The following is a 21477-nucleotide window of genomic DNA, read 5'->3' as shown; positions in this document are numbered from 1 at the left end:
CTTGCTGGGCCTGGGCCTGTTCTGAACCAACTCAATCTGGAGACCTAAGCAACGCCCTCTGCAGGTCCCTGACCTCGGCTTTGTGCTCAGCTCCACTCCCCCGCCCCCCTCTCTGTTGGCTCTCAGCCTCTGGCCAGCAGGAACTACTGTGGCTGTCCCCAGCAGAAGTGGAGTGGGTGGCCGGAAGCACCAGTCATGAGCTGACAACTCCTTTTCTCGTACTCTCACATCCATTCTGTTTGATCCTTGTGGCTGTCAGTTTTATCTTCTCATTTCTCAGAGGAAATACCCAGGCTTCGAAAGAGCAGACACTTTGCCCAATGTCACCTGATTAAGAACCCAAGGTATCCTAACTCTAAAATCATGGCACTTTGATATGAAAAAAATAAATCTTTGCCCCTTGCAAGCAGAGGTTTTTGTTTATTTGTTTGTTTGTGGGTTTTTTTTTTTTGATGGTACTGGGGTTCCTGGAAGCCCTTCTACCTCCGGGCTTCACTCCCAGACCATATATATAGATATAGATATAGATATAGATATAGATATAGATATAGATAGATAGATATAGATAGATATAGATATATATAGATTTTTTTTTTAAACAGGGTCTTTTAAGCCAGCACGGCTGGATTCGAACCTGCGCGATCCTCCTGTCTCCGCCTCCCAAGCACGGGGATTACAAGCGTGCGCCACCAGGCCCGGCTGCAGGCAGAGTTTTAAATCTTATGTTTGTTCCTGGATGCCCAGTGCAATTCCTAGGATTCCTGATGAGAGAGAACTCGTGTGTTCCAATGTTTCCTAACTTACATGTCACACATAGTATGAGAAGTTGACAATACGTGCTTCTCCCAGCTCTGAACTGGAGCCAGGACCTGGGGTCGGCCTGTCCTGCTGACAGAGCGTCTCTCCAGGGCACCTCTGGAAGCTCCTAGTCTGGGGTCATCCCCAGACACATGGGGTCCTCCCCTGCCACGAGGCACATATACATCCCACCTATCTCAAGGTCACCTCCTGGTGACCCTGACACAGAGACTTCCCCACCCAGGAAGTGGCCAGGCAGCATTCCCTCCACCAAAGGGTCCCCACTGCCCTTTTTATTTTTTATTTTGAAACAGGGTCTTGCTGGGTTTCTAAGAGTATTACTAAGTTGCTGAGGCTGGCCTTGACCTGTGATCCTCCTGTCTCAGCCTTCCAAGTACTGGGATTACAGGCCTGCACCACCATACCCAGCTTACCCTGTGTGTTTTCTTTCTCCCCAGTGTGTGTCTTGGGTCTTTTCTGTACCCAGGTATGGGTGTCAGTCCCCCATCCCAGCTCTACCCAGAACATACCCCCACGCCCCATCTGAAATGGCTTCGGGCATGCTCCTCACCAATGGAAGCAGAGTGGGCACCACCAGGACTCTGGAATGGAGCAAGGGATGCTAGCTTCCACTGGGGCCTCCAAATAGCTCAAGGAGAGTTGGGTCAAAGTGATGCCAGGGCCTTGGGAGCTCTGGTGGGCATTTGGCACTGGGCATTTGGCCAAGAATGATGCAGAAAATGCCATCAGTTAAGTAAAAGAGTCCTAACAAACCACAGGGAAGCAGTCTCTAATGCCTGCTGCCCTAGGCCCTGGTGCGAGGGTCTCCCCCACCAGCACGCTGTTCCTCAATTTGAGCTCCAAGCCCACAGAAGAGCATGCTGCCCCATACTGATGACCTGTTGGGGGGTGCTGGGGGAAAATCAGTGCAGATTTTCTTTTTACTTTTTTTCTTTTTTCTTTTTTTTTTTTTTTTTTTTTTTTGCAGGTCTGGGGATGGAACCCAGGGGTATTTTACCTCCGAGCTACAGCCCCTGCCCTATTTTTTATTCTTTATTTTGAAACCGGGTCTCACTGAGTTGCAGAGGGCCTCACTAAGTAGCTGAGGCTGTCTGTGAACCGCGATCCTCCGGTCTCAGCCTCCCAAATGCTGGGATCACAAGCGTGCGCCACCACGCCCGGCCAGCGCAGATTTCCTAAAGCGGGGCTCCACAAGGTGGATGCACAAGAAAGCAAGAGCATAGCAGATGAGGTGCCACCTCACCAGCCTTGGAGGCTGCCATGTGGGCAGGGCCATTCACTCTTATTGGGCTACTGGAGGCCCTGTCAGTATGTGGTCCTCAGGCAGCTTCTCCAGGAGCCCAGTGGGGCCTGGCTGCTGGGTTCAGGGAGGCTGAGCCCCTAGATGCCAGCTCTGGCCAGGGTGAGTGCCAGCCTCCCTTCTGCCCCCCTCCATCCACTGTGTTACAGGATTGATGAATCAGATGCATGGGCACCCACCCCAGCCGAACTCCCCCAAATGGAGAAGCACTGAGCTCACAGTACTCTGGAGAAGCCAAATTCAAAGCTTGTCTTTAATGGGGACCATCACAGTCTGCGAGGCCGCAGTGCCTAAGAGCCTCTGTGCCCGCCAGCTATCTCTCATCCAGCCTTTCGAAGGACTCAGACTTCTCCTCAGGCAGATCTTCCAGAATCAGGCTCAACACATTCACAATCTCATAGTACAACTCTTGAAGCCTGGAAGGTTCCAAGCAGGAGGAGGGGATCTGAGATGGGGCAGCTCCAGCCACGCTGGCCCCACCCACCGGCACCTGTATCTGCTCACTTATCCCATCCAGCGAGTTTGCAGTGGGCAAAGAGCAAGGACTTCAGAGCCAGATCAGGTGAGCGGGAGCCCAGGTCTGCCTCTGCCTGAGGCCTCTGTACCACCCACCTCCTGCATCAGGTTGAAGCTCTCCTGGGCTCAGACAACAGGAACTGTGTGTTGGTGCCCAGACTGTTCCTGACCCATTCCTGGGTCCAAAGTGGGCATTCCCCGGCCCCTTCTTTTTTGGGGGTACTGGGGATTGAACCCAGGAGCATTATACCTCTGACCTACACCCCTAGTCCTTTTTAAAAATATTCTGTTTTTATTTTGTTTGTGTTTTAATTTGAAACAGGGTCTCAATAAGTTGCTGAGATTTTGCAATTGCTGAGGCTGGTCTTGTTTTTTTTTTTATTGGTTTTTTTTTTTTTTTTTTTTGGTGGTACTGGGGTTTCTGGAAGCCCTTCTACCTCCGGGCTACACTCCCAGACCTATTTTATATATATATATTTATTTGGAAACAGAGTCTCTTAAACCAGCATGGCTGGCTTCGAACCTGCGCAATCCTCCTGTCTCCTCCTCCCAAGCGCGGGGATTACAAGTGTGCGCCACCACGCCCGGCTGAGGCTGGTCTTGACCCAGCCATCCTCAAGTCACAGCCTCCCAGGTGAGATTACAGGTGAGCACCACCATGCACAATTTATTTTTAATTTTTTCCTTTTTTTTTTTTTTTTTTTTTTGGTGGTACCAGGGATTGAACCCAGGAGTGTTCTACGTCCAAGCTACACCCCCAGCCCTACTTTATTCTTTATTTTGAAACAGGTTCTCACTAAGTTGTGGAGGGCCTCACTAAGTTGCAGAGGCTGGCTGTAAACCTGCGATCCTCCTATCTCAGCCTCCTAAGTACTGGGATTACAAGCGTGCACCACCATGCCCAGCCTTATTTTTAATTTTTGAAACAAGGTCTTGCTAAGTGGCTAAGGGTCTGGCTAAACTGCTGAGATTGGCCTCGAACCTGCCAAATCCTGTCTCAGCCTCCCAAGCACTGGGATGATAGGCGTGTACCAAAGCGCCAAGCCCCCAGCCCCTGCTTTTTAGTTTTTCCAGTCTCTGAAACCCTCCAATGGCTTTCCACTGAAAAGCTAGGCTTCTATGTCTGCCCTTGCTCAGAAGCCCATCGTGGCTCTCTAGTGCCCACAGATCCTCTGCCCACTTTTTGTTTTTTTTGTTTGTTTTTGCTTTTTTGTGGTACTAGGGGTGGAACCCAGGGGCATTCTATCTCCGAGATATACCCCCAGCCCAATTTTTTATTCTTTATTTTGAAACAGGGCCTCACTAAGTAGCTGAGGCTGTCCATAAACTGTGATCCTCCTGTCTCAGCCTCCCAAATGCTGGGATGACAAGTGTGCGCACCACGCCCAGCCCTCTGCCAGGTTTTTATATACTTCCTGCTCAGTAATGGCCAGTCATTACCCGAGCTGGCGACAAGCCCTAGGCCAGGCCTAGCTCAGTGCTTACATACATTGTTCTCATTTAACCAGCCCAGTGGCTCCTTGTGTGATAGGTGAGAAAGGGGCAGAAACTTGCCCAAGGTCACAAAAGAAGGTAGGGGCAAGCTGGGCATGGTGGCACATGCCTATAATCCTAGAACATTGGAGGCTGAGACAGGAGGATCATAGGTTCAAGGCTAGCCTCAGCAACTTAGTGAGGCCCTCAGCAACTTAGAGAGACTCTGTTTCAAAATAAAAAATAAAATAGGGCTGGGAGTGTAATATAGAGGTAGAAATCCTCAGTATCCCCCTCCAAAAGGATGGGCCAGGGAATAGGGCCAGGGAAAGAAGAAATAAAGATGGATGGACCGTCCAGGAGCCTCAGCTCTTTGACTTCCCACCCAGTGCATTTTATCTCCCCCATGAAAAGAGATTAATGAGGAGGGGCCTGGAGAATTGAAAGAGCCAGAATCTAAATACAAGCCAAGGAGGGGCAGGGAGGGGCAGGGACAGCAGATTCCTCCGGCCACACCATAGCCCAGCCCATGTGTACACAGACTCCTGCACTCCCAAAAAGGACCTTGGTCTACCCCCTCGCCCCCAAACATCAGTCATGGGCACCCCACCCCAGGACCCTGACACAGCCCCAACCTGGAGGAAGCCCAGGGCACCAGGAAAAATGGGCTGGGACTGACTTGTTGACAGTAGAGTCCTGGTTGTCCAGAGTGGACAAGTAGATGTCAATGAAAGGGAGGCTGGTGCAAAAATCATCCAGGACCATTGGGTCACTGTGCCGCAGGGTCTTCTTGAAGTTTTCCACCAACTGACTGAAATTCTTGCCAACATTTTTCTAGAGAGGGAAACAAAACGAGAGTGCAATGACAGAAGGTGGCAGCCTGGCCTCGCAGAGGTCTGGGGGTCCTCCACAGGGGCCCCAGGCAGAGGCCTGGCCCTGACCCCAGGGTGTGTGCGTGTGTGTGTGTGTGTGTGTGTGTGTGTGTGTGTGTGTCTACTTTTAATGGTACATTATACCATCATACCATTATAGCACTGAGCTAGATCCCAGCCCTTTTTATTTATTTTGAGAAAGTGTCTAAGTGGCCAAGGGCATCATTAAGTTACCCAGGCTGGCCTCAAACTTAGGACCTTCCTGCCTCAGTCTCCCAAGATCTGGGATTACAGACATGCACCACGATGCACAGCCCCAGGATGTCTTGATCCGAGTCACAAGTTTATCCTGAGCCCTCTGAGCGGAGGCCCTCGTGGATGAGGTAGGCTTAGAAGCCACCATCCCAGACATGGGGCAGGTGGCACACAAAGGAACCAGCCAGAGTCTGAGTGTGCCCTCAAGCCCTGACAAAGCTTCGGCGCAGTCTAGACATTTGTCTTCACCTCAGGGAAGAGGCACAGGAGGGTGGTACTGGCAGATGGGGAGACCCAGCAGAGCACCAAAACTGGGTCAAGAGCGCCTAGACAGAAAAGAGCCCCAGCACCAGCCCTTGTGGTTTTCTCATCACTGGCAAAGACCCTGTGACTTGCTGTGGCCATTCTTCCCCTGGCTTTAGAAGCTTGAGAAAACCAAGGTTGAGTGACACCCATTCAGAGCCTCTTCCTCCTCACCTACCCAGTGGCCTGGGACTGTGCTGCCTGGCACCCAGTAAGCACAGACTTGCCTGGCCCCAAGGGTCCCACAGTGGACTTTTGCCACAAACAAGGGGCCTGGTGAGGTTTGGGCTAAAATATCCCCCCAAAGCTCATGTGTTGAGGGAAGGGAGGGTCTGCAATGCAGAAAGGTTCAGAGGTGAGGCATGAGGAGGAGATGGGTCGCTGGGGGCGTGGCCTTGGGGACTACCTATGTCTCTAGTCCTCTCCTCTATCTCTTCTAGGGCAGTCTGAGATGGCAGTGCATTCCTCCACTATGCCTGCAACCACATAGTTTCTGCCTTGGAGCTGGCCCATTATGGACTGACCTCTGAAACTGTTAGCCCAAATAAACTTCTTTTTCTAAGTTGTTCTTATCAGGTATTTTGGTCTTAACAACAGAAAGGTGGACTAAAGTGGAGCCATTATAATCGCAGCACTCAACATCCCAAGAGGTTCAGAAAAACAAACAAAAAAAAAACAGAAAGAAAAAGGTTGACTCTGGGAGAAACAGTGGGGAGGTATCACTTCAGCTGAAGCCATAGATGCTGAAGGCCACCTGGGCTCTAATGCCCAGCCCCGTCCTCCTCCCCTTCCTTCGGTCCTGGCTGTCCCTGTCCACTGCTCCGCCTGTGGGCCACTCGCCTGTGCCTGCAGCAGCCTGTCGACCTCCTCCTGCTGTCGCTTCAGGATCATCTGCTTCTCCTCCATAAGCGTCTCGTGCCTTTCCTGCATCCGCTCGCGTTCAAACTTTTTGATGGAGTCCTAGAGAGTCAGGGGTGAGGTGAGTCAGGACCTCGCCCCATACACCCGCTGCCTGGTCTGTTTCCTTGCCTAACCTTGCCTTGTGGCTCAGATCCTCAGCAGAAGGATCCACCCACACAGGGCCGACCCCCAACCTCCAGCTGCCAGCCATAGCTACAGTGGCTTCTCAAGCCCCACTGCCCAGGGGAGAGCTGGGTGGATACCAGCAGGGCCTGTGCAGTCACCTTCGCTCCACTTAAGAAAGGACACACAGCTCTGCTCTCCCTGGAGAGCTGGCCCAGGCCTACACCCGCCACACCTAGCCCGTCCCCCGCCACGCAAGCACAGTCTCACCTCCGTGTGAATGATCATCACCCCCACGAACATGCTGAGGAAGATGAAGGAGGCCAGCAAGATGAAGATGATGGTGAACGCCCGGCTCAGACCAAAATTCCTCTGGTCCAAATGCTTTTGCAGATTCGTCCAGCCATCAACCTGTCAGGGCAGGGCATGCGGAGCGCCAGGGCCCAGAGAAGTAGGCCTCACCTCACCTATGCTAAGGGAGCCCCAACCCCAACCAGGGGGAGGCTTCCTCTGCCTCCACATCAGCCCTCCAACACCTCTCCAACCCACTGGCTCCAGTCTATACAGAATGGCCAGGAAACACAGGCAGCACTGGGTGTGCACCAGCAGAGGCCTCCCATTATCCGTGAAAACACACTGCCTCTTGCTGTGCCCATCTCTGAAAAGATGCCAGTGTGGTGTGCGTGAGAGGGGCGGGGGGGGGGAGACTGAGACTGACTGGGGATTGAACCCAGGCACATTCTACATCTAAACTATACCCCTATCCCTTTTTATTTTGAAACGGGACCTCACTACGTTGCTGAAGCTGGCTTCGAATCTGCAATCCCCCTGTTTAGCCTCCCAAGTATTGGGATTACAGGTGTGGACCAATGTGCCCAGCTAAAAGCCTATTTTTTTTTTTTTTTTGGTGGTATTGGATGGAACCCAGGGGCATTCTACCTCTGAGCTTAAACCCCTAGACCTATTTTTTATTCTTTATTTTGAAACAGGATCTCACTGAGTTGCAAAAGGCCTCACTAAGTAGCTGAGGCTGGCCACGAACCTGCAATCCTCCTGTCTCAGCCTCCCAAGTGCTGGGATTACAATCGTGCACCCGGCTAAACCCTACTCTTTATAAAGTTCAACAGAGTCTGTACTCCTAAACTTGAGCTGTGTTCTTATTCTTGGGGGAGGGGAGTTTGTGACAACAGCTTGTTTCTTAAAAAAAAAAAAAAAGGCTATGGAATGGGTTTCCTTCCTAATTTACACATAAACCAAATGAAGTGTCACTCGAGAACACTTCGACAAGTTTTATGACACTACGGGACACATGGGAACGCTCCAAGGAGTCACAGAAGAGAGAAAGACATGAATCCTTATCTCTGACTAGTCCTGGGAGCCAGCCTCCAGTGTCCCTGAGTCCAACTCAGTACTCAATGAGAAAGACCACATTAGGCCCTCCTAACTGTGTCTTCCTGCCCACACCATCTGGGAGGCCCCTAACCCAGGTCCCCACCCTTGCCACTGTTCCCAAACAGTACCGTAGTCAAGCTGAAGAGGGTGAAGAAGGCCACGGCTAGGTTCCCCCAGTTACTCAGGTCGCCGTTCTCTGAAACTCCAAACAGGCAGAAGCCCAAGACAGCGAAGATGTACATCAGGAGGAAGAGTAGGGTGAGCACAGATGCCACGGTGTAGACCGTCTGCCCCAAAGCGGTGATGAGTGTCTACGAGGCAGGCAAGAGTAGCAAGCTGGGGGGCCCAGGGTACAGAGGTCCAGACTCGAGCCCAACTCAAGCCGTCTCAGCATCCGGTGCCATGGCCAGCACATGCTCAGGAAGTATTGATCAAATAAATGAATGAAGAACCATGCCCAGTCTGAGGGCTGCACCAATCGACTGTGGTTCACCAATGTCCAGCACCCATCCTCGGCCACCTACAGGCCGACCGTACCCATGATCTCTAATCTGCAACAGTCTCCCTGTTAGCACCACTCTAACAGGTATGTTAGCACCATACCCCTTGACCCCTCCCTGGGCTCTGTGGTCACCCCAGGGCATCCTGCTCCTGCTTCTCAGCTGAGGGCAGCCCCCAGGAGGAGCAGGGGGACTACCCAAGAGTGAGAGTGGAGAGGGTCGAGAGGAATGTGGTGGCTGGGCACGATGGTGGACACTGGGAATCCCAGTATGGGGAGGATCACAGGTTTGAGGCCAGCCTTAGCAACTTAGACCTTGTTTCAAAATTAAAAGTAAAATAGGGTCAAGATGTAGCTTAGAGGTAGAGTGTCTCTGGGTTCAATCCCTAGTACTACACACACACACACACACACACACACACACACACACACAGGAATATGGTTCTTTTCTTTTTCTGGGCCTCACTTTCGAAGGCAGTTACCCACTTTGAGACCTCAGTCTTCCCCTGTGACATGCATTTGTCTTGTCCCCCCTCCATTGCCAGGTCACCTATATATCTTCACATTCTGGCAATCTGCATGGAACAAATGCTCCATCTGAGTTCATCTACCAAGAAAATTTTCACAGACAGAATTGTGAGCTAGGTCAGTTACCATTATTCAGGATACAGGGCCAGGTGCTAAGAGAAATAAACTGTTGGGGTCACTTTCAAGTGTGATGGCAGAGCTGGGACTAATTCTCACATCCTTTGCCCCATTCATCAGCTCCAACCACAAGTGACCCTGAGCGCAGGGACCCAGTGCACAGAGGGTGCACAGGGTGCACAGAGGGTACACAGTGCACAGGGGCCCCATGACATTTAATGTCTGCACTAGAGCCACAGCCAGGGCGGCTGCTGAGCCCAGGGAACCACCTTGAGATATAAGGGTCTGCTTAATGACAGAAAACCCCTAAGGCCAAAGCTGGGATGTATGCTCCACATCCCCAAGGGCCGCTGTGTGTCTGCAAGGATCAAGGCTGAGCAAAGGCCTGAAGGCACCCAGGAAGCCCAGTGTGCTCAGGATCTGCTCGTGGCCAGCAGGGAGCGTCCCAGGCCAGGAGGCAGGGCTGCCTCCACCATAGGACCTTAGACCTTTACCTTCTGACCAGGCAGCCAAGACACAGCCAAGACTAGAGCATCAGCAGGCAGCTGGTGCCCAGCCTCACCAGGTGCCGAGCTGGGCCCCTGCACCTTCCTTCCAGATGAGCCCCTCCTGCCATCCCTTCTCTTCATCCCCGCAGCCCTGGGCCTCCTCTCCCTCCGCCATGCCCATCACTCTCTTTCTCACATGACTTCCACGTGTTCCTGGTACCCATATCCACAGTGTCCTCTCTGCCCGCCTCATATAAAAGTCCTTTTAGCCAGGCACAGTGGCACATGTTTATAATCCCAGTACTTGGGAGGCTGAGGCAGGATGATCACAAGTTCAAGGCCAGGCTGGACAATTTAGCAAGACCTTGTCTCAAAATTAAACAGGAAAAGGGCTGGGGATGCAGCTCAGTGGTAGAATACCCCTGGGCTCAATCCCTAGTACGGCAAAAACAAAAACAACTCAATAGCTTGGGAAGACCCTCAGCAACCTCACGAGACCCTATTTCAAAATAATAAACAAGAGCCGGGCGTGGTGCGCACGCTTGTAATCCCGAATCCCGGCCCTTGGGAGGCTGAGGCAGGAGGATCGCAGGTTCAAAGCCAGCCTCAGCAGCTTAGTGAGGCTCTCAGCAACTTAGTGAGACCCTGTTTCCAAATAACAATAGAAAATAGGTCTGGAGGTATAGCATGGAGGTAGAAGGCCCCTGGGTTCCATCCCTAATACCACAAAAATAACAATAATAATAATAATATAATAATAATAAACAAAATAGGGCTGAGGCTCAGAGGTAGAATGCCCTCGAGTTTAATCTCCAGTACCAATAACAACACACACATACACAAACACACTAACAACACACACTAACAAAACAAAGACTGTCTCTTACCTGACCTCTCACTCCCCAGCAGGACTCTGCAGGAAGACTGCTTATCCCTCAGTGGCTCAGGTCAGGGAACCACCCTCTGCCTTGTCCTTGGGGGCCCAGCCTCTGTGGGCAAAGTCCCTGCTTCCAGACAGGACTAAACTTTCAGCTTGCCCCCCTCAGGCCCTGTAATCTCTGCCTCCAAGCTCACCACCCTCCCCAACCTGTCCCACTGTCACCCGATGCTTTCTGCATCCTCACAGATGAGGCACCATCTGCCAGACCTCTGTCCCTGGGCTTCCTTATCTCCAGTGAGCCTCGAACCACTCCAGGGCCCTGCTTCCTTGGGACCCAACACCAGGAAAAGCTGGGCCGCACTTCCACCATCTGATCACTCCCTCGCCCGAGGTCCCACCACTTGATGGTGACCTTCCTAGGGCTCCAGCCTTTTTCCTTATCCACCTGCCTTCCTCTTATCTATGCCTGACACCAGCTCCAACACCCAGCACCACAGACACTCCCTTCCCTTCCTGCTGGGGCATGGCATGGGGCTGTCCCCAGTCTGTGCATAAGGAGCTTGAAGCAGAAAGTATCATGCTGTGGGGTCTTCAGAAGACTCCCCCATGGAGGCCATTGAGGGAATTTGGGTGAAGGCTGGAGGTGGTGGTGGTGGTGGTGGTGGTGGTGGTGGTGTGTGTGTGTGTGTGTGTGTGTGTGTGTGTGTGTGTGAGAGAGAGAGAGAGAGAGAGAGAGAGAGAGAGAGAGAGAGAGAGAGAGAGAGAGAGATATGAACAAATCAACAGGAGGCCACAGAACTAGACCAAGAGAGGGAAGAGTCAAGGTGGCCATTCCGAGTTAGGACTGGCAACAGAACGGGGTAGAGGACACGCTCCACCAAAACACAAACTACTAAAAGAAGAGCCAGGGTTGGGGCCACAGGGTGGGGGGACAAGACCACAGAGGTGCAGCAGGTGGAGTCTTGGGAAGTGAGAAAGTCACCCACAGGGAATTTGCAGAGGATGGAGGGAAAGAGAACGCAGAACATTCCTAAGGAAATGAGTCCACTGGCCCAGCCAGGAAAAGGCAGGCTGCACAGCCAGACTGGAGAAAGAGGTTCAGCCATGCTCCCCGCTGCACCCACAGCCACTAACACACGGCGCGGGGGAAGGGCCACTGCTTGCTCGCCATGTTTTGGAGATTCTGGGTTCACAGAGCCCACCTGGGGCTGGAGCTCAGGTCATGGGGCGGGCAGTGGGGGAGAGCGTGCAAAGCTCCGCTCTCACATCCCAGAGGCCAGGATCAAGAGAGGGCCAGCAAGCAAGGGGGTCAGAGACACCAGCACAGCCACTAGGGTCACACCCAGGGACCCACCTTCCCCAGCCACACAACCCAGCCTATCACCCAGGGAAGCCTGTCACAGTGATTCACAACCCTCCTGACTTAACTCTATCAACTCTGGGCGCCTCAGGGGGCAGCCTATATCAACCAGAACCCAGAGAAAGCGGTAACACGGAAAAGGACTGCTGGATTTCACGAAAAGGAGGTTGACGGCAAGCTGAGAGAGGTTAGTCACTCCAGAAGAAGCCAGGAGCATAGATTCCTTTTTTTTTTTTTTTTTTCTCCCCAGTACCCAGGGGTATTCTACCTCTGAGCTATACCTTCAGTCCGATTTTATTTTTTTTTTTCTTTTCAAACAGGGTCTCATTAAGTTGCTAAGGCTGGCCTCCAACCTGCCATCCTCCTGTCTCAGCCTCCAAAGTATAGGAATTCCAGGTGAGTGCCACCACACCCAGCTACAGATTCCTTTTTTTTGCAGAAGCCTGGCCAGGAAAGGGGGTGGGGCTGGACACACAGGCACATGATGTAAGCAGAGGACAGCAAGGTGTGGGTGGCAGGGAGCTCTCACTTGTTCCACCCACTCCCAGGACCAGGGCTGGGGGCAATCACAGCAGGATATACAACACACCCCAACTGGACAAATAGGCCCAGACCAGCCCCTTCCTGGAGAACAGCTGCCAGGGCAAACACGCTGCATCCAGACACATGCCTGCGGCCCGGATGAAAACAAGGCTCACCCAGAGGCTTGTTCTGAAACCTCTCAAGCCAAGGCAGGCCGCTCACTCCATGACTTGGTCAAGCCAAGAAGACTTTGCCGTGGGATCCCCACCTTCCAAGCTGCTGCAACAAAGAGAGACAATCCCACTGAGAGCAGCAGCAGGTTTCTAGCTGTCTGGGACAAGCAGTCACTGGCCAAGGCCACCAAACAGCTGCAGGTTTCTGGGCATGTGATTTAAAGCATCTGCTCCAAACAGAAGTCAGTTGCTGGCTGGGGATGGAGGTCAGCAGTATACTTGCCCAGGGTGTGTGAGGCCCTGGGTTCCATCCCTAGCATTGCAATAATAAAAACAACAACAACAATATTAATAATAGAAAAGAAGGCAAGACACTCTGAAGCATGGGAGAAAAGAAAAGTTCAGGTGGCCTCTGCGGTCAGAAACACCATCAAACCCAACATTTAACTGAGTGACTTTGGGCCTCAATTTATTCATCTGTGTGATGGATCTTATAATACTTTTCTTTCCATCATTTTAAGATTAATTGAGGCCTCTTTTTGCCGGGCGTGGTGGCTCACGCTTGTAATCCCAGCGCTTGGGAGGCTGAGACAGGAGGATCGCACAGGTTTGAAGCCAGCCTCAGCTGCTGAGTGAGGCTCTCAGTAACTTAGTGAGACCCTGTTTCCAAATAAAGTATAAAATAGGCCTGGGAGTATAGCCCAAAGGTAGAAAAGCCCCTGGGTTCCACCCCCAGCACCACCACCACCAAAAAAAAAAAAGATTAATTGAGATAATACTGGCATATGTCAATCTGCCATACCGTAAGACTCATTAGCTGAAAGATAGTAGTCAAATAATTATTATTTTTTTTTTTTTTTTTTGTGTGTGTGTGTGGTATTGGAGAATGAACTCAGGGGCATTTACCTACAAGTTACACCACCAGCCTTTTTAAACATTTTGTTTTTCTGGGCATGGTGGCACGTGATTATAATCCCAGTACTTGGGAGACTGAGACAGGAGAATCACAGGTTTGCAGACAGCCTCATCAACTTAGTGAGGCCCTCCACAACTTAGTTAGACCCTGTCTCAAAATAAAGAATAAAATAGAGCTGGGAGGGTATCCCGGAGGTAGAATGCCCCTGGGTTCAATCCTCAGTACTGGAAAAAAAAAATAACAAAACTTTTTTTGGGTTTTGAAACAGGGTCTCAGTAGGTTGCCAAGTCTAAGTTGCTGAGGCTAGTCTTAAACCTAGGATCCTCCTGTCTCCATCTCCAGTGTTGGAATTACAGGCATGTACGGTGGCCAAGCTAATTATTCTCTCTTAAAGGGGCCAGTGTGCAGGTGGGACCTCCAGCTCCCTCCCACATGGGTGCTCCCAGGCGCTCACCCGGATGCCGATGCTGTAGGGGATAAGCTTGAGAATGCGCAGAGACTGTATGCCATCAGCGATGTTGAGGTAGGGGTAGTGCCTGCCGTATAACCTGCTGAGCATGTAGGGGATGGTGATGATGAGGAGGATGATCACATCCAGCAGGTTGTAGCCGTCCTTCCAGTAGTCGACGGGGTCCACGTAGACCTTCATACAGAACTCAGCAGCATAGATGGACACAAAGACAATCTCTGAGACCTGCAGGGTGGCAAGGGTCGGAGAGCTCAAACCAGGATGCAGGCCCCACGGTCCCAGCCCACTCTGTGGAGTCCTGGCACGCACAGGCTCCCAGCCTGCTGGGCTCCCCTTCCATCCTGGGTCTTGCCTCCCCATGCTCTCAGCACCCAGGTCTGACCTTAGACATTTGGGAATGACTGACTGATGGATGGAGAGGATGGCTACACAAGTCCAAGTCAGGGAAAGAGAGGGGACCAGCACTGTCATCTCAGCCTCCAGGGACGCCGAGCAAGGGAGTGATCAGAACTGCTCTCCCTTCTTAAGAGATCTCGGCTGCTACGTCGTGGCGGGAGGCTAGGGGAGCTGGCAAGAGCAACCAGGAGGCAGGGCAGGGGGGTGACAGTGCTTAGCAGCAGTGGCCCTGTGAGAGAGAAGAGGGCAGGTTCCAGGAGCATGTGTGGACAGAGAGGACAGGGCTTGCAATGGACTCTGGGATGCAGGAAAGAGGGAGGCCCGCAACTCCTGGTGTTTCAGGCAGAGCCACTGTGGAAACAGAAGTCTTTAAGATGAATTTGGGATGGGCTGAATGGAGGTAGATAAGGCTTCTGGAGGGAGGTAGAAATGTTTTGAGATATATGATCTCTGTGTGTGTGTGTGTGTGTGCGTGCGCGCGCGCACGCATATGTATGTATTATTTGAGATTGAATCCAGGGGCCTTCTACCTCTGAGCTACATCCCTAGGCCTCTTTATTTTTTATTTTGAAACAGGGTCTCATTAGGTTGTTGAGAGTCTCACTGTGTTGCTGAGGCTGTCTTCAAGCCTGCAATCCTCCTGTCTCAGCTTCCCAACTACTAGGACTATAGGCATGTACCACCATATCTGGCAAGATATATGATCTTTTAAATATTACAGAATGGGCCAGGCATGATGGCGCACGCTTGTAATCCCAGCATTCAGGAGGCTGAGACAGGAGGATTGCGGTTTGCAGACAGCCTCAGCTACTTAGTGAGGCCCTCCATAACTTAGTGAGACCCTGTTTCAAAATAAAGAATTAAAAAAATAGGGCAGGGGGTGTAGTTTGGAGGTCGAAATCCCCTGGGTTTCATCCCCAGACCCGTAAAAATAAATAAATAAATACAGAAATACAGAATGGAAGCAGATCTTAGCTAGATACAACTCCAATAAAAATATCTAGTGTATACAAAGAACTTAACAACACTAAAAAAAAATTGAAAAATGAGCCATTGAACTGAATAGACACTTCTCAAAAGAAGAAATACAAACGTCCAACAATTATATGAATAAAAGTTTAACCCCATAAGCAATTAGGGAAGTGCAAATCAAAATTACACTATTTTCTCTAACTCCAGTTAGAGTGGTAGTCATCAAGAATGCAAACAATAATAAATGCTAGTGAGGATATGGGGACCCTATTACATTACACTGTTGGACAGATCGGTATAGGGCTTTCTCAGAAGGTTAGGACTGGAACCACTATATGGCCCAGGAATAGCTCTCCTGAGCATCTTTCCAAAGGAATTGAAGTCAGAACATCACAGTGCTTCACGCATACCCATGTCTCTAGCAGCACACTTCACAAGAGCCAAACCTGGAGCCAGCCTAGGTGTCCATCAGCAGATAAATGGATGACAAGCCTGTGTTATATTCACACAATGTAATTCTACTCAGCTATAAAGAAGAACAAAATTATGTTCATTTGCAGAAAAATGGATAGAATTTGAGATCATGCTAAGTGAGATTAGCCAGTTTCAAAAAGTGAATAGCTGTACGTTCATATGTGGATCTAGATAGAAATTGGGAAGCAAGGGTAATCTCAGGTAGACAAGCAGAGACTCCAGTGGAGTGGTGGAGGGCGGAGAGAGACAGAAGGCAACAGCTGAAATAATGCTATGTGCATATATTGAATTATCAGTGCCAATCTCAAAGATGTGTGTGCAGAAGGGGAGTAGGGGCTGAAGCCCGGCAGGAAATGGTCCATGAGTTGTGCGCATGTGTATTCCTAGCACTCTATACCTCAGGATGACGTATAATTACAATGCACCAATAGAAAAAGGGCTAGAGGTGTAGCTCACAGGTAGAATACCCCTGGATTCAATCCAGTACCATAAAAATACATACATACGTGTCAGAGGTGGGCACTGGAAATTGTATCTCAAGTCACAGCTCTCCATTTGAATAACGTTAGGGTTTCTATTTGTCCCCTTTATTTATATTTGTAGTCTCTGCATAACAACTATTTATACATACTTTTTTGCGGTACTACGGATTGAACCCAGGGGCATTCTACTTCTGAGCTATACCCCTAGCCCTAATTTTTATTCTTGATTTTAAAACAATTTATCTCTAAGTTGCAATAGGCCTCACTAAGTAAGCTGTGTCTGTCCACGAACCCACAATCCTCCTGTCTCAGCCTCCCAACTACTGGGATTACAATGGTGTACCACCATACCCTGGCTTACTTTTACTTTATTTTTTAAATTACTATTTAACATTTAAGATACACAGAAGTTATAGAGAATAATAAAATGGATATATACTTACCAGTCAGCTTAAGAAATACAATATTACAGAGTCCCTCAATCAAATCCCTTCTCACAAAAGTAGCCCCATTATAATTTTGAAGTTCATCATGTTTATATATTTTATTTCTTTTACTACATAGGTATCCCTAAAATATATGTTATTGTTTTGCTGGGAGGTTTCCTTGGTACTGCTGATTAAACCCAGGGACGTTCTACCTCCAAGTTACACCCCTAGTTCTTTTCATCTTTGTGTGTGTGTGTGTGTGTGTGTGTGTGTGTGTGTGTGTGTGTGTGTGTGTTACTGGGGATGGAACCCAGAAACAATCTACCTCCGAGCTACACCCCAGCCCTATTTTTAATTCTTTACCTTGAAACAGGGTCTCACTGAGTTGCAAAGGGCCTCGCTAAGTAGCTGCAGCTGTCTGCAAACCACGATCCTCCTGTCTCAGCCTCCCAAGTGCTGGGATTACAAGTGTGCGCCACCACACCTGGCTTCATCTTTTATTTTGAAACAGGACCCTACTGAAGCTGGCTGTAAACCTTTAATCTTCCTGTCTCAGCCTCCTAAGCACTGGGATTACAGGCACATGCCATCATACCCAGCTTTGTTTTGCATTTTTTTAGACATTACATATATAGTATATACATATGTATTCTGTGGCAATTTAATTTTTTCATTTAAATTGTTTGTCTACAAAAAGAAAACATAGAGGACACACTATGATCTTGGTCTGGGTAAGAATTTTTAATGAAAACATAAAAGCACAGGTAATAAAAGAAATATTAGGTTGTAAATTTCTCTCCCCCATCCCCGCCCCGCAGTACTGAGGATGGAACCCAGGGGCATTCTACCTCCGAACTACACCCCCAGCCCCATTTTTTATTCTGTATTTTGAAACAGGGTCTCACTGAGTTGCAAAGGGCCTCACTAAGTAGCTAAGGCTCTCTGAGAACCTTGCTCCTCCTGTCCCAGCCTCCCAAATGCTGGGATTACAAGCCTGCGCCACCACACCCAGCATCTAGATTCATTTTTAATGCATTTGCTGCTATGATGTGAAGGCCCAGCTTCACTCTTGCATGTGGAGCTCAAGTTGTCCAAACTCTATCTGTTGGATACTACTCTTTCTCCATTGAATTGTCTTGTCATCCTTCTCCAAAAATCAATATTAGCATTTATTTCTACTATATCATTGTAGTAAGTTACAAGTCCTCCAATTTGTTCTTCAAAGCTGGGTGTGGTGGTGCACACTTGTAATCCCAGCATTTGGGAGGCAGAGACTGGAGGACTGCGGTTCACGGACAGTCTCAGCTACTAGTGAGGCCCTCCGCAACTCAGTGAGACCCTGTCTCAAAAAATAAAGAATAAAAGCCCAGGCGTGGTGGCGCACGCTTGTAATCCCCGCGCTTGGGAGGCGGAGACAGGAGGATCACGCAGGTTCGAAGCCAGCCGCGCTGGCTTAAGAGACCCTGTTTCCAAATAAAAAAGTATAAAAATAGGTCTGAGAGTGTAGCCCGGAGGTAGAAGGGTTTCCAGGAACCCCAGTACCATGCCCCTGGGTTCCATCCCCAGACTCGCAAAAAAAATTTTTTTTTGTTGTTCTTCATTTTGAATACTGTTTTTGCTCTTTGGGGGCTCCTTGTTCATCTATATGAGTTTAAACATCTGCTTTTACCTTTCTAGGGGCAAAAGGGATATTGAAATTGTAAAAGGGATTTCATTGAATGTTGTGGATCACTTTGGAGAGTTCTGCCACTGTAATAAGAGTAGGTCTTCTAATCCATTAACAAACACAGATCGCTTTCTACTTATTCAATCTTTTTCCAGTTTCTTTCAGCAATATTCTGTAATAACTAGTATCCACTTCTCTTAAATACCTAAGTTAAAATTATTTCTAGGTATTTTATTCTTTTGGTTTCTATTGTAAATGGAATTTTCTTTTTTTTTTTCTTTTTTTTTCTTTTAATTGGTGCACTGTATTCGTACATCATAGTGGGATACATACTTTTGTAGACATACATGCACACATTTCCCTGTCAGCCCCCACCCGATCCCCACCCCATTCTCTCCCTATCCCCCCCTCCCATGCTTGGCTTAGTGATTGACATCTAGTATTATAGCAAATTATCAAAAATTAAAAATGATAGTCTCACATAACAGTTTCATTTGTCTGATACCAAGCTTTTGATGACTTAAAGATAACATTTCAATATTTCTTTTTGCTTTCTTTCTTACCAGGGAATCTATTTTTCCTATTTTTTAGGTGAAACTATCATATATTTATATATTTATTTTTCAGAAAAAAAAATCTATCCTAATATGGAATATGGACTCTAGGTACCCACAACGATCTTGAAAAAGAACAAAGCTAGAAGATATATATTTTCTGATTTCAAACCATATAAAGCTACAATAATTGAAACAGTGTAGTACTATTCTGAAGGCAGATATATAAACCATTGGAGTTAAATAAAAGCCTAGACCTAAATTCTTCCCTATATTGTCAAGTTATTTTTGACAAGGTTTCCACGAACATTTGGTGGTAGAAATAATAATCTTTTAACTAAATATTGTTGAAAAATAATAATTACATGGAAAAGAATAAAATTGGACCCTTACCTAATCCCATATACAAATATTAACTCAAAATAGATAAAAGACCTAAATATAAATCTTAAGACTATAAACTTTTAGGAGAAAATCTGGGTCATAAAACCTCACAACATTGAAATTGGCAGTGATTTCTTGGTTATGACTTCAATGGCACAGGCAACAGAAGAGTATACAAACTCCCTAAAAAATAAAAAACATATTGTATATCCAAAGACAATGTAAACAGAGTTAACAGTTACTAATAGAATGGGATAAAATATTTCCAAATGCTATATCTGAAGGTATATTAATATTCCAACTAGAAATCCTAAAAATTAACAACAATAAAGGCAAACAATACCCTTTAGAGATAGTTAAAAGACTAACATAAATAATGAATCTCCACAGATAACCAATCTTATTTGTCTGTTGGATGGAAAATCTTGTTTCTCTAGTTCTGATGTGTGTTACCTATTTCTTCTTTGTAGTTAATCTCTTTGAGTATTTTCTCTAGTGCTGGTTTTGAAGACATAAATTCCTTCAGTTTCTGTTTGTCATGGAAGCTTCTTATTTTTCCATCTAATTTGATAGAAAGATTTGCTGGGTAGGAAATTTTTGGCTGGAAGTTGTTTTCTTTCAAAATTGGGAATATGTTACTCCAAGCCCTTCTGGCTCTCATGACTTGGTTTGTGAAGTCTGGAGTGATTCTAATTGGTTTGCCTCTGAATGTCACTTGGCCCTTTGCTTTTGTTGCCTTTAAGATTCTCTGCTTGGCTTCCACATTGGTCATTTTGACAATTATGTGGCGTGGGGATCCTCTTCTCTGATCCTGTCTAAAGGGAGTTCTATAAGTTTCCTGGACCTGTGTATCAACCTCTTGCTCTATGTCTGGAAAATTTTCTGCTATTACTTCCTTGAAGAGATTGTTGATCTCTTTGGTTGCACTTTCTTTCTCCTCCTCTATTCCAATTATTCTTAGGTTAGCTCTCTTAAAATGGGCCCATATTTCTTCAATATCAGATTCCTGCTGTCGGATATTTTTTCCTAGATTAGAAACTATGCGTTCATTTTTGGAATGATCATCTTCTAAGAGCGAGATTCTGTTCTCCATGTGTTCTAATCGGTTGTTTGTGCTTTGAATTGAGGCCTTTACTTCATTAATTGCATCCTTTATCTCTTTTTGGCTCTCTCTGAGTTCTTTTCGAAGCACCTCTATTATTTCTACAGTTATTTTCCTGATTTGATCTTCTAGAAATCTCTGAATTTCTGTTTTATCGGGTTCTGATGTTGTGGGGTTGTGAGCATTCATTGCTCCAGTATTATTCCTCTTTCCCATGATTTCGGAAGTTTGTGCCTTCTCTGGGTTCTTCCCTTGGGTCACTATGACTTCACTTAAGGTGTTCTGGATCTCGAGTCAGTAGTATCTCAGACCCCACTACTCCTTTACTGGGTTGTATCACAGAGTCTCCGACCCAGAGAGTCGATAGAGGCTGCTTTAGACTGTGGGGGGGTGCCAGGTTGCACGTTCTCCTATGGTGTGATATCACTGCCACCGCCCCTCTCCCATTGGGTCAAGTCCCAGTGAGTACAGTACTGGGATTTCTCCGCTGTGGCCCGCAATTTGACTCACTGTTCTTGAGTACGCAGGTGTAGCTGTACTGAATTCGGTGAATTCGGTGCTGCTGCCGCCGGTGGCAATATGGCGCCGCTGCTACGCCCTCGGCTGTTGGGCTGGCGTTTTTTTTTTTTTCTTGGTTTTGATTTCCACTCTGAATCCCTGCAGCGTGTGCTGAGCTCAGCCACTGGGAGCTTTAGATGTCCTCTGCGCCGAGAAATCCCGTCTGGCTGTTCTGCAGCGGCTCCCCTTGGCCTGCTGTGGCCGTCCCGTGAATTTGCTGGTGCCGCCAGCAGTATGGCACTGCTGCTGCGTCTGCCGCGTCCTCGGGCGTGAGGATCTCCTCTGTGGCTCTGTTCTCAGTCCGCTTTCTGGAGCCTGGTGATTTTTTTTGTTTCTCTGGTGATGTTGTTTTCTGGCTTTGAAAGGCGCTGATTTAGTGGTAATGGAGATTTGTTGTTAGCGGGGCTCTTAAGCCCCGCTCTTCTCGGTCGCCATCTTCCCGGAAGTCTCCTTAAAACGGAATTTTCTTGATTTCCTTCTCAGATTGTTAATTGCCAGTATTTAGAAATACAACTGATTTTTATTGTTCTTACAGTTTGTAGCTTTGCTGAATTTG

The 21477-nt window shown here is 48.3% G+C and overlaps 1 protein-coding gene across 1 annotated transcript in view; it reads right to left on the bottom strand.

The window, feature by feature from the left end:
- Nucleotides 1–2432: 2432 nt before the first annotated feature.
- Nucleotides 2433–21477, bottom strand: part of CATSPER3 (cation channel sperm associated 3) — a gene marked incomplete at both ends in the record, with an annotated part of 24473 nt that continues 5428 nt past the window's right edge. Inside the window, 6 exons of the mRNA XM_080713458.1 lie at nt 2433–2535; nt 4788–4942; nt 6379–6498; nt 6832–6972; nt 8082–8264; nt 13891–14130. Of these exons, the coding sequence (XP_080569584.1) occupies nt 2433–2535; nt 4788–4942; nt 6379–6498; nt 6832–6972; nt 8082–8264; nt 13891–14130 (942 nt within the window). The remainder of the gene's footprint in view (nt 2536–4787; nt 4943–6378; nt 6499–6831; nt 6973–8081; nt 8265–13890; nt 14131–21477) is intronic.

Source organism: Muscardinus avellanarius, assembly GCF_963383645.1.
Source record: "Muscardinus avellanarius genome assembly, chromosome: 1".
NCBI classification, from domain to species: domain Eukaryota; kingdom Metazoa; phylum Chordata; class Mammalia; order Rodentia; family Gliridae; genus Muscardinus; species Muscardinus avellanarius.
This window is presented reverse-complemented; position numbering and strand designations above follow the sequence as displayed.